Genomic DNA, 14,007 nt, shown 5'->3' on the forward strand with positions numbered 1-14,007 from the left:
AAATAAAGAAATATAAAAAATTTATAAGAAAATTATTAAACAAATAATTCTTTGAATAGGAAATCTATGAAAATAGTTATATTTTAATTTGAAATGTCTTTTCTTAGGGTCCTAAATTTCTCAAGGTGGTCTTTATTTCCTCAAGATGGTCCTTAGTTCCTCTGGATAGCCCATGGTTACTCAAGATTGTCCACAGTTCTTCAGGATAGTCCATAGTTAATCAAGATTGTCCACAGTCCTTCAGGATATTCCATAGTTACTCAAGATTGTCCACAGTCCTTCAGGATAGTCCATAGTTACTCAAGATTGTCCACAGTTCTTCAGGATAGTCCATAGTTAATCAAGATTGTCCACAGTCCTTCAGGATATTCCATAGTTACTCAAGATTGTCCACAGTTCTTCAGGATATTCCATAGTTACTCAAGATTGTCCACAGTCCTTCAGGATAGTCCATAGTTAATCAAGATTGTCCACAGTCCTTCAGGATAGTCCATAGTTACTCAAGGTTGTCCACAGTTTCTCAGGATAGTCCATAGTTACTCAAGATGGTCATTAGTTACTCAAGATGGCCCATAATTTCTCAAAATGGTCATTAGTTACTCAAGCTGGTCTTTAGGCACTCCAGCTTGTCCATAGTTACTCAAAATGGTCCTTTTCAATGTTGCAGCTCTTCCACAAAATAACTGATCATTAACCAAAACACCATGTTTTCTTTATTTGCCACAAGTTAACTTTAAACATGTCTATGCCATAGTTTTTGCGATAAATGAACATATTATGCCTCTGCTACCTAAAAAATGAAAAAGAAGCTCTGAAATTAAAACAGTGTTACAAGGTCTTTCCTGAAGAAGTTTTATAAGTTCTTGTCTGCCGGTCTTTGAATAAATAAACAAGACGATATTGATTTATATTTCAGGTCTGGTATTCCTGATATTCCGTGATGAAACTAAGAAAGCCTTGTTACCCAATGAAATAACACACCTAGATACAGTACGTGCCATGTTTGTTCGCTCGTTCCCTGGTAAACTAACGATGTCATACCTGGAATCACCAAAGAGGAAAATTTACATTCTGGAAGCAAGGACCAATATATACTACCAGTTGGAAGACCTCAGGTACGATCATTACCCTGGTAACATCAATTCAAAGTGTTCTTTCTGCAGTTAAATTCACTGAATTGCATAATGCTTAATGAAATCATAGCAGTCACAAAAGCCCTGTTCACATGTTCAAGATTTGAACACCAGCAAAAGCAAACTATCATGTAAACAAATATTTACCGCATGCAAAATTTGCTTAAGGTGTGCATATTTTGTGCCTAGCTGGACCCTGGTGCAACGCACATTCACATCAGCGCTAATTTTGCTCCATGTGTAGATCAAAGCTAAAAGTACACAATGCGCAGGTTAATTGGAAATTTATTTTTGAATTATTTTTTCAATGTAAAAAGCTAACAAAGAGAAAAAGTGAAAATTGAAAACTCTACAATGAAACATGATATCCTGTTAATGTTAAGTTCCCTTTATTAATAAAAAAAATTCTCAGAATAATTTTGAGATCTAGCTTTACATGAAACAAACATTTTATTGACAACTTTAATATCAGTACCTGTATTATGTGCTTCATTGATGAAAAATATTTACTCCAGCACTAATGAATCTCATAAACCAGATGATGGGAGTATATTTTGCACCCATAATCCTTTACTTCCTTCACAAGTAGAGTCAATTTTTCGCAACCAGTGTAAATATTTTGTCATGTGAACAGGGCTTAAGTGTTAGATTGCAAAAAATACTGACAATGTTGGATAATGTGCCATTGTTCCGCACTAAATGATTCATTATACTGTTGTTTTGGGAAACATGATGTAAAGAATATAGAATTATTTATCAGACATTTAGCAATAAAAAGATATTGTGCATGAAATGCTGGCCTGATTAAAACCCAGAACATTGTATTTTCAAGTGTCAGTACTGGCAAATTGTAAATCACACAAGGTTTTCTCATTTTTCATGGACAATTCTCAAGAAAATCTGAGAATTGGTTCTAACACCTCTATAAGGTATGCATTTCTGTTCCTGCGGGAATGAAAGTGTAAATATGGATTGCGGCTGCATCAGCAGTTAATATTTGTTTCTGCTCAAAACAGTTTTTCCACTGAGTGAACTATTGGAAATCAAATGCAAGTTCGAAGAATGATTGCAATTGTTTTGAGATTGAATACGATTTTGTTTGACAACGAAGAAGCACCAGCCGCCTGTTGAGTGCCCTGGATTATTTCCGCTGGCAAAACAATCGTTGCCGTATAGCTCATATAGAGCTTAGGATTTCATTCAGACATGGTCATAAAAGATGCTATTTCTGTCAGTTTTCTAGAGCGTAAACATGTCTTGCCTGTTTATGGCATGAATATTAAATTCACTGAGCTCTGGAAAGAAACCAGTATATTGTTGAGATAAATTACTTTAGAAATTTTGCTCCACTAAAATGACAAGTGACATGTCTCACAACAGTGACAAGGGCCGATGCATACTTTCTGGCATACAAAATGCATTTTTATACTGCAATACATATGTAGTAGACTTCTTTGCATTTCCACGGAATTGTATTTACAATTTTTCTTTATAGCTAAAGTGGCATTAATTTGGATGCCAGAATGTATAAGTTTGCAACGTTTTAACGATTTTGGATTTTGTAATACTGACGCTATTTCACCAATGAAGCAATTTTTTCGTAAGATATGTAAGAGTCATATCACAGGTGCCAGTCTAAAAATAGACTGTAAAAAATAGACTGTTTTTAGACTGTGTTATAAGTACATAAATCTAGCATATCGTAAATACGGAATTGAATTTAACTAAAGAAGTCAGCTGTAAATGTTTTCTTTAACAGCATCCTGCAAAGGTAGTTAACTTTCATTTGCATTTTGGTAATCAAATTAAGATGATTAGTAAATAAATCTAAAGTTGTAACAAAATAAACCAGTGTATGGAGCCAATAACATCTTATCAAAGACAAGTAAAGCTTCCCTTAATTACCAACAATTAGTTAATTGCCAATTTCAGGAGATGTACTGTTGAATTGTACAAAAGGGATTGTCATTAACTCTTAGCCAGCTAAATTTCTAAAATGGACTGGTCCATCTTTCAATTCGGGCAATACCATTTATTATTCGAAGGGGTGTTCACTGAAAATTTACTGACTAAATAACGAACAGTGCAGACCATGCAGGCTGAGCTTGGTCTGCACTGGCCGCAAAGGCAGAATCACTTGCCGCCAGCAGGCTAAAGGTTAATTGAGATTCGACTTTATCATGTGGACAGGAGGTACAAGCAGACTTGTCATAGTCTCTTCTCATACTTTTAACAGGGTTAACTTCTCTTACTGCCAATAGGGTATTTTACAGTATTGAAAGTTCATTGACTGAAAATGAAAATAATATTATATTAAAATAAACTTATTATCAGACTAGTAGTTGGCCATCTGAGTGTTTTCTTAGGTATATGGGAGCATAAGTCAGGTCATATTTGGTTGGAGAGGTTATGTGACTTGTCTTTAACCTTTAGCATGCTAGATAAATTGTCGTCTGCTGGAAATGTCGTCTGCTAAAATTGTAAAGTTCATTCAGTTTGCTCCAAAATTGGAAGAAATATTGTCAGAGTAGCAAACAGCTTGGAACCTGATCAGACGCTGATTTAATCGGCGTCTGATCTGGTTCCAAGCTGTTTGCAAAGGCTGTTAAATTCGCCTGCAGCAGGCTAAGGGTTAAAGCTTCTAAATTTGACTGTTGCAGATAAACCACATTGTCAAGCTCCTTTTGTGTCCCTTTCTTTTTATGATAAACACAGTAAAAGTATGCGTTATATACCCTAAAGTAGGCGTTAACTCTTGTTTCCATGTTCCGTCTGCTGTTACATCTCATGTGTCAAAGTCGTCTCTCATTAGAAGGTGGCATTTTTTAAGGGATTGTCATGAATGGAGTTATGCCCCTTCTTTACTCTTTTTCCAAAATTATATATGTTACAAGTTTGGAATGTATCAAAATGTCAGTAATATAGACTTATTCATGTGATGTTGTTACATTTTGACCTTTGCAGTTGTTGTCGATAAAAGCTTAAAATGGTTTGTGTGCGTTTTCTGAATGCTGCTTGAAATTCTCATTATCCAGATCTGATCAGAAAATTGAGTGATCTATGAATTATTGAATAGTCCATTATTGGTCTATTAACATGTGATCAACTGTACAGTCATGGTAAACAATGATATTAACAGGTTGACATGTAGTAAATTATAATATACATGTGAACTGTGTAACCACTAAAAATTGAGTCATTTCCTATAAAAGCACTGTTCACCCTCCCCCTCCCCCCACACACACATAAAAAAAAAAAACACACAAAAAAAAACTCTGTATTTTTATTGTGCATTAGTTCAACCTCTTCAGAACAACAGTTTCTGTACATAACTGTGTGCTGATTGTAAAAAAAGTGTATAATGTATTGTAATTAAAGGGGTTGAGAATGTTTGAGAAGGAAAACACAGCAAATTTTCAGCCTACTGGGTAGCAAAATTTTGAGTTTTATTGCATTAATGTGATCTGGTTTAAAAAAAAATGTTTGGCATTTGTATAGGAATTTTATTTACCCAGTTATGCAGGGTTAAATTTCAAGTAATAATTTAATTGAAAATATTCAAAACAGATGCCATGGTTAAAGTGCAATTTAAGATAGCTGATACAGTTAGTGGAAGCTTGCATGAGAAACCTAGATTAATCATCCTATCAGGAGACTGTCTATAAATGACTATAGTGTGACAAGATTCAATGAGCAACTTGCATGCAATGGTACAGACATCAGGAGAAGAATAGATTTCCCATAGGCAATTCATCATAACCAAAGAGTTTACTGTCATTAGAAATGCAATCTGGGGTATTATATGAGTACTTTGTTTTAATTTTGGAGAATTTGGGCTTTTTATCTGGCAGTTTTAATTGATAATTTGTTCTTTGCTGTTTTTGGAAAACCTTTTATGTCTGTTTTGATCTCTTTTCAGGAGGTGCAAACAGCTAAATTATTGATTTCCCTGAATAATTGTTGAAACAAAAAAATAAGGAAAACCAAATTCACAGATAATTTCAAATGATTATGAAGCAACCTTCTGACTGGTTGCTGACTATGGTACTTATGCAGATGGTGATATGGAGTACAGGCGTTTTTATGCACAGATACAAATTTTTGTGCCAATATTTAGTAGACCAGTGACAATATGACTGACTTGTTGTTACAGATGATTGTAGGTTATTAGCATTGTATCGTGGGAAATATGCACGAGTTCTGCAGGGGAAATATTCTTCCGCTAAAGAACGAGTGCATATTTCCTGATGCAAAGATTAATAACCTTTTTATTACATACGTATCGACACGTATAGATGTAATGTAAACATTATGAATATGTTCAATAGCCTGAATAAGATTGACAATACTGAACTAATAAAAGAATTAATGCATCGACTTTCGTCACGTGGCCGATATGAAATTCAGGCGTTATAATTGACGTTTCCAGTTCCATTGTAGCTTAACGGGGAACAGAAAGGAGTACTGTAAAGGAAGAAATTTTTGCGGGGGTTTAATTTTCGCTATATTCGTGAGACCCTACATCTCTCTAAAATTAATCCTTGCATAAATATTCACCATTAGTATAATTCATATTCAAGTAGGATACCATTTTTACAATTTCGCGAATATAAAACAAAGAGAAGGTACTGAAAATTTCAAATTTGCGAAATTTTTACCCAGCACAAGTATATGCTTTAACAGTATGTAATAAAGGATTAATGCCTAAACTGGTTCATTTTTATTCTTCAGGGATATAAAGGATCGCACAGTTCTACGGGTTCATGAATGTGACAGTGAGGAGCCGCAGCGGGTTCAGGAAAAACCCGAGGTCAGAGGTCGCACAATACAAATTCCAGCTGGTTCTCAGGGTTTCTATGGCACTCTTCCATCTTCTGCAATTACTAGTCAGGTAAAACACTAACCGGAAACATTTATAATCTTGAGCCTCTTTCGGTTTTGTCTATATTCTTCTAATCAGCCCGCCTGCTTAGCTTAGTTAGGATAACGTAAATCAGCAGAACATGAAGCCGTGACTGTGATACGTAAAGTGAGGTGTATTGTTCTCCAGGACAATTTGATAAAAGACATTGTTTCTGAAGTCATTTCATCCTCCACCTCTGATTCATGTGGAGAAGTTGGCAGTTACTTGTGCAGACAGGTTAGTAATAATACAGAATCCAGGAACACTGGTTAGGTTGACTGCCTGCCATTGCATAGCTGAAATACTGTTGAAAAAATGGGCAGAAAAGTAAACCAAGGTTTTCTTAATCATATCTGTTACATGTCCCCATTTACAGTTATCTACTTCCATTGCTTTTAAATTTGAACAAAAGGCTTAGAAATTATTTTGGAGACATGCAGTGATACATAGGCTTAGTAAGATTAAAAAGAAATGAAGTTTTATGTTGATCACTGCCAGCCTGTTCTTATGAAATAAATCTCTGCTCACAGAAAAGATTAAAGTGGTGGTATTGTTCATTTTCTCAAGTTATTTTTTTTTTAACTGAATGATTAAAACTGTTTCTTCATTGTGTATTGACGGCCTTAATCCATCAACTATTTACTGTAAAGGATTGACATGAGATGCATATTTTAACAGGAGAAATAAAATGCAGAAGTATTAAATTCTATTAAATTTTGCAGGTCCATCAAAAAGCACAGACACTGCCCTCTCATATGCATCACCCTGTCTACATGTCACATGATGATATTAGCCAATCACCAGCCAGAACTGCTTATGAAAGATCAAGGTCACTGACCCCTGACCCTGTGAGGTCAGCTAATTATGCTCAGAACCCTATTTATGGAAGAATGGGGATCTCACCTGAGAGGCCCCCACCCCCGCAAGATAGAGTTGGACCTCCTGACCGGCCTCTTATATTGCGAACCATTCCAGAGAACAACTTGATGATGAATGGCTTAAAGAATGGGGTAGAATATTACGATTATCCGGATGGATACGGTCGATCGTCGGGAGCACCGTCACCGCGGCAAGCACACAGACCATCACCGAGACAAGCTATGTCCCCTCCTGCAATCCCATCAGTACCAAGAGTTGAGCCAACGCGCAGAGCTTTCTCACCACCGCCAAATCTACAAAACTATGATTACATTCAGGTAAATGTGCGCATAGTTCGTTATTTCTTCCAATATTTCTATAAGCTGGTCAATTGTCAATGTTTAAATTTGTTCTGTGATTATTGGAAAATGTTTTGATTTTAAGCATTGTTATTCTGTTATTGTTTTATGCAAAAATACGGGAAACACAGTTTTATGTCTCCTAGACTCCCTTCAGAATACAGTACATTTTATAATAAACATGGCTGATTATTGAATACAGCACATTAGATATTGCCTGTACGTCTTATTCATAGTTTGATGGTTTTGCAATAAGTATTTCATATAATAGGTAATATATTCAGTGGTAACATCCGTTAATGTTCACCAAGATTTTTGACATTTCAAAAAATCTTGGTCTAACAGAAAATTTAATGGGCGGATTGGCCACCCACCTCCCGCCTTCGTTGTGCAGTTCCTACAATACAGATACAGTCATCACTAGTTTTGAATTTACGCTCAGAAATTTCCAAATATTAGGTAATAATAGTGCCAATTAAAATTTAAAACTTTGTCAACGATATGGCTGAAATAAAACTTGTTGCAAGCAAATTCGAGTTTAGCCCATTAGCTCTCCATGAATGTGAACATACTGTCACCATGTTGTCTATCATGCACCTAATTGTATTCGAAAATGTCAGGAATGGAAACAAAATATTATGGGAGGAATTTCAAAGAAATCTTATAAAAATGGTTTATTTGTTAAGACTAAAAGGAAATGACTGCCATATACTGCAGAAATATTACCATGGCAACTTGGGGTGATCTAGTGTAGAAGAGAAACAACAGCAGACACACGGGTGATGAAAAATATTGTCAGATTTCTTCACAATCGTGCTAAATCAAATTGTTGCCTCAACACAAAATTATTCTATCTCTTCTTTCTATATATGCAGTTACAACATTTTCATGCTGAAGTGTAAAAATATGTGTAAGTTTAAACTAAATAATTTCAGGTTGTACCGAGCAGTCAAGCCGCTCACAGTCAAGGGACGTACATAGTGAAAGGTGCGCGAGCTAATACCATAGTAACCCCACAACGTGCCACAGTTGCCCCGCCAGCAACCACGAAAACCCCATCTTCCCATCAACCCCCACCTGGTCAGTCCCAGCATATTCCCCAGCAGTCATGGCGTAAGTTTTCATTCTTTAATGTGATTGTGATATTAACAGTGAGCAATTTACTCATGTTGGGGAACTAAGTAAAATAGCTAGGAAGACTTACCGAAAAATCATTTTATTTCATGGGCTTGAAATTTTGTGTTTTAGGAATATTTAAATGCATTTCTTAATAGAGAAGTTTTGAGATGGTGAGGCTCATTTGATTAAAAACTGGTAACGACTGAAAGAAAATAAATGCCTTTTTAGAGAGGTATTTTGTGCTGTAGAGTTATTTTAAGCTCACCTGAGCACAAAATGCTCAAGGTGAGCTATTGTGATCACCCTGTGTCCGTCATCTGTCGTCAGCAATTTGACTGTTAACACTAGAGGTCACAATTTTAGCCCAATCTTAATGAAACTTGGTCAGAAAGTTACCCTCAATAAAATCTCAGATGAGTTTGTTAATGGGTAATCTGGGGTTAATAACTAGGTAACACTGTGTTAACAATCTAGAGGCAATTTATGGTGTATTCACAGTACATGTATTTAGTTTTTATATGGTTGTTTGTTATAGGTGAAAGGTCGCCAGTTGGAAGACATTCTTTGCCACTGTCAGCGGTTCCATACAGCGGGTCTGGCACAGTCCATCAGCGGTCTCAGAGCTACCGGGTACCAGCCACATCAGATAGGGAACCGTTACTGGTTACCAGACCTCGCAGTATGACCCCATCCCCTTTAGACCTGCAGGAAGTTGATACTACAAGGTAAAATGTAGTCTTAATTTAGAAACAATAAAGACTTCTAGGAGAGCAATTTTACTTGCTTGAGCATCATCGTTGTTGGGTCAGCACTGTGTTGTTGGTTGGCATCATACCTCGGAGAAAGTTTTACGTGCAAGGTCATGTCTCAGTAACCATTGCATGTACTGGAATGAAACTTCATACAAAGCTTTCTGATCATCAAACCTACGGAAATAAATAAGTTAGAGAACAACCTTGGTTGAAATTAATTCAAGTTATGGCCCTTCTTTGACTTAGAAAGTTTAGTTTAAGTTTTTCATGCAGGTAGATATCATTGCTATGATAAAAACTTGACAAATTAAAATTGAAAAAAAAATGTAATGAAATAACTTGGACATGTAAGTTTTGCCCCATTATAATGAAAATTATGGCCCTTGTTTGACTTAGAAATTGTTGAAAAGAAAAGTCGAGCATCTTGTCCTATAGTTCTGACATGTACAAGTTGTTTCACTAGGGCTGATTAGAAAGCTTTCAATTTCACACTGATACAAATGCTCCTGTGTGAAGATTTCCTTCTTTATTTCAGTAAATGTCTTGAGGTGTCAAAAATTAGAATATTGCAAACTAATCACAACATATCCTTTCCGCAGCCTTAATTTACTAAAACGTATTAGCGTCTGATGGCCCTTTCATGCTTCCGTAGAAACTACATTTATTACACGAAACTTATTTTGAAAATATTTCTGCAATGTCTAGGTCTGCAGCTCTCACATACGGTTATATCTTACATATGAGGCATATACTGACACTCTCAGACAACTTCAAAAATGACATTTTGAGCGATTTGATGAATTTCCAAAATTATCAATGTACCCTTGGTTCGTTACGGACCCCTGTGGGATTTCTGTTTATCCAGAGCTCAAATATTTTTTCATAGATTAAAAGCTGACATGCTGTACTAAAGCCCAGGTAATTTCAATTCGTAATAAAGTGCTAAAAATTGGCTCCCCAATAGCAAAAAGAAAAAAAAAAAAGAAGTCCACGCGCATACATTTAGACGGGGTGACCCCTGCGCGTGACCCCTGACTATCTCTGAATCAAAATGCGGCTTTCGTTTTCAAGTTTAGCATTTCTACTTTCATTTTATTTACTTCCGGGAATAGCTGAAGGACGAGTGACGTCATTTTCTGTGTTGTCAAAAACATATATATGCCTTGCGAGATTGCATAAATATGTGCTGGCCGTCCTAAGGATATAGCTGTACATCGTCAACCATACCTGTTAAAACAAATTTACATATTTTAACTGCGTAAATTTACCTGTAGCAGATGATTTTATTAAGGTCAGTTGGACAGTTTTAACAGAGGCTTAATTGTTAGTTCATCTGATTTTTGAAAAACAATCTACGAGGTATTGTTGTCACTTGATCGTATGCATCGGTGTCAGCATTTGATAACATTTATGTTTAGGTCTGTTTTTCCCCAAACACTATAAGAGCTACAGCTTTGAAACTTTGCACACTTGTTTATCATCATTAGATGAGTAAGTAGACCAAGGACCATAACTCTGATATGCATTTTGTCAGAATTATGGCCCTTTTTGTATTTAGAAAATCTGACCTATAATTCTTTTCTCACATATTGTTCAGCATTGCAGATGAGCGATGGCACCCGCAGTCAGTACTCTTGTTCATGTATAAGGATTAACCGAACTTAGGAACATTTATGTAGTCACCACCTCTCTTTTATTACTTTCCCCAAAACATATTTGTGGAGAAGTTGTACTGATAGTCTAAAAGACATATCATAAAAAGAAACATTAAATACAGATCACTTTTAGATATCTCTAGAATAGAATCTATAGAATCAATGAAATATAAATAAAACATGGAAGAATGAGTATTATTGCAGACATATTTTATATACATACATCTGTCTCCTATTGGTATTTGGATAATTGAATGTCTGTATACCTACTACAGATTGTCAGAGCTTAGACTTGAGAGAAAGACAAATCTTATCTTAAATTTAGGTTTCCAGACTGTTTTAAAAGACAATGATATTGATTTATGGTCCTTAGAGATTTCTGTCGAACTATGTTACCAGTGATAACATTTAGTATTCATATACAAGATTTGTCCGTATATTAGGTTCATATAAGAAGTGCTGACTTTCTGAACAACAGTAACTGTTACAAGTGTCAAATACTTTTGATATAAGAATACAGTTTTCTCACGCTATTACTTTATCATTGAATGCATAGTTTTACCAAAAAAAAATACATTTCAGAGATGTTTTTTAGCTTTTTAAAAGGTGAGTTTTTGTGATCGCCCTGTGTCCGTCCGTCGTCAACAATTTGACTGTTCACACTCTAGAGGTCACAATTTTGGCCCAATCTTAATGAAACTTGGTCAGAATGTTACCCTCAATAAAATCTTGGATGAGTTCGATATTAGGTCATCTGGGGTCAAAAACTAGTTCACCAGGTCAAATCAAAAGAAAAGTTTGTTAACACTGTAGAGGCAACATTAATGACTATATCTTCATGAATCTTAGTCAGAATGTTAATCTTGATGGTCTCAAGGTCCAGTTTGAATCTAGGTCAGGTAGGATCAGAAACTAGGTCACCAGGTCAGATCAAAGGAAAAGCTAGTTGACACTGTAGAGGCCACATTTATGACAATATCTTCATGAAACTTAGTCAGAATGTTGATCTTGATGATCTATAGGTCAAGTTCAGATCTGGGTCAGGTGGGTCAAAAACTAGGTCACTAGGTCAAATCAAAGGAAAAGCTTGTTAACGCTCTAGAGGCCACATTTATGACAATATCTTCATGAAACTTAGTCAGATTGTTGATCTTGATGATCTTTAGGTCAAGATCGAATCTTGGTCTTGTGGGGTCAAAAACTAGGTCACCAGGTCAAATCAAAGGAAAAGCTAGTTAGCACTTTAGAGACCACATTTATGACCGTATCTTAATGAAACTTGGTCAGAATGTTAATCTTGATGATCTTTAGGTCAATAGGTCAGGTGAGCAATACAGGGCCTTCATGGCCCTCTTGTTTCATTCAGTTGATACACATAATCAAAAAAGGTAATACATTACTGCGATTTTGTGGACGACATTTAGCATGTGTTTGGGCACCTTGCAGTCTTGATTCGGACAATAGTTATGCAATCATCATGCAGCGCTGGAGGGCCCTCTAGTGTCAGACATGATAAATGCACAAATGTTTACATTACAGAGACCGAATTGACAAAATGGAGCACCAGTTAGCACACCTTGCAGCCTGGGTCCAGACGGCAGTTGTCCAGTCATCTGGTAGCACGGGAGCACCCTCTAGTGTCAAAAGTACAAGTAGTGTTACATCTGAAACAAGCCCGCTGTTAGATTCCGCTAGTGGTAGTAAGTTATGCAAGTCTGCTTGTCTTTTCTCATTGTTTTGCTATATTAGTGCTTTAGCCCTTAGCCTGCTAAATTTCTAAAATGGACTGGTCCATCTTTCAATTTGGACAGTACCATTAACTGTTAAAAGGGGTGCTTACCAAAAATTTACTGACTGAATAGCGAACAGTGCAGACCATGATCAGACTGCACGGATGTGCAGGCTGATCTTGGTCTGCACTGGTCGCAAAGGCAGAATTACTTGCCGCCAGGAGGCTAAGGGTTAAAAATACATGATAATATGAACCAGTTTAGCACCGTAGCAACAGTGTCAGGTATAAGGTGTGTGCTTTTCGTCTCAAAGGTTGAAAGGCCAAACCCTTCATTCACAAGTGAAAATATTACATCGGGTGTTCACACCGAAAAATACTGAAACAAATCACTGTGATTTGTGATGAAGTGCTCTTGATTGTTTATTCCTTGTGAAAGAAGATAAAACACAGAGCTGTGATTGATTTACAGCAGGCTGTCTAGCGTCCCTAAAATTCCTACTTTTTCCTATTTTTTTTCAATTTGGCTAAAATTCCTATTTTTTTTAAAAAATCAAAGGAAATTCCTAAAAAGGCCCTGTTTTTTCACAAAGATTCCTAATTTTTTAACTTTTTTGCAATGATCAAAAAGAGAAAATGTTTTAAATGTTGTTTAAAAGTTCTAATTCAGAAAAAACAGTTTAGCACAGTTCAAAGCAGTTTACCAGTGGATCCATGGGTTCAGCTTGTTATTGGTTGTGACTAGATGACAGAGATAGGATTTCTGAAGGTAAATTGTGATACTTGAAAGATCTATTTCCCAGTGAAGATTATCTGAGGGATATTTAGTGCTCCTTCACTGGAAGTGTAGCATACACATAGTGCAGAAGTAATACCTAGTTAATAGGTGTATATAGGTGTAGACATAATAAAAAATCAGGTCAGATTCTGATTATTTACTTGGCCTGTTCTTCATAATTATGTAATATGTGATCACAGTTCAGATTTATTCTTTATACATGTATGTATTGTTTGCAAGCTATACAAGTTTCTAGTCAAATATGTAACTGATGCCCATCAACATTTTTATTAAATGTATATTTTTCCCACTGCAATTTTTTGAGCTGTCAATGCTTCAAATTAACAAATTGTTTATTGTGGAATGTGATAGCTGAAAAGGGTGAAGAGGAGACGATTCTTGAGATTTTTCTCACAATCATGCACTGATGTCAACAAATGTATGGCTTGGAAACAGTTTTTGTGAATTTGCTAATTTAATGACCTGTGCTGGTTTTATTTGTATTTTCTAAGTATATCAAGTACCTGATGTCCATGCTGAATGTTGTAAAACTATGTATTTGTTGGTAATAAGTGTGTTATAATTTCTGTACAAATTAATCATAGTTATGAGTTTGTTGAACACTTGTCTTAGTTCACTCTCAATTTGTGTACTCTGATATGCACTGTTGCTGGCAATACACTGTACTCCAGTTGACAGCATTTCTTACTTTTTGGCATTG

General features: G+C 35.9%; 1 protein-coding gene across 12 annotated transcripts in view; it reads left to right on the plus strand.

Annotated features, from left to right (window-relative positions):
- LOC123531178 (SRC kinase signaling inhibitor 1-like) overlaps nucleotides 1-14,007 on the plus strand; it is a 199,806-nt gene that overhangs the window by 173,138 nt on the left and 12,661 nt on the right. For 11 of the 12 annotated variants that reach the window (XM_053517845.1, XM_053517844.1, XM_053517847.1 and 8 more), the window contains 6 exons: nucleotides 917-1,115; nucleotides 5,865-6,024; nucleotides 6,759-7,232; nucleotides 8,189-8,366; nucleotides 8,908-9,097; nucleotides 12,319-12,479. In XM_053517845.1, the coding sequence (XP_053373820.1) occupies nucleotides 917-1,115; nucleotides 5,865-6,024; nucleotides 6,759-7,232; nucleotides 8,189-8,366; nucleotides 8,908-9,097; nucleotides 12,319-12,479 (1,362 nt within the window). The remainder of the gene's footprint in view (nucleotides 1-916; nucleotides 1,116-5,864; nucleotides 6,025-6,758; nucleotides 7,233-8,188; nucleotides 8,367-8,907; nucleotides 9,098-12,318; nucleotides 12,480-14,007) is intronic. The other variant, XM_053517843.1, reaches the window with a different exon arrangement.

Source organism: Mercenaria mercenaria, chromosome 11, assembly GCF_021730395.1.
Source record: "Mercenaria mercenaria strain notata chromosome 11, MADL_Memer_1, whole genome shotgun sequence".
In the NCBI taxonomy this organism is placed as follows: Eukaryota; Metazoa; Mollusca; class Bivalvia; order Venerida; family Veneridae; genus Mercenaria; species Mercenaria mercenaria.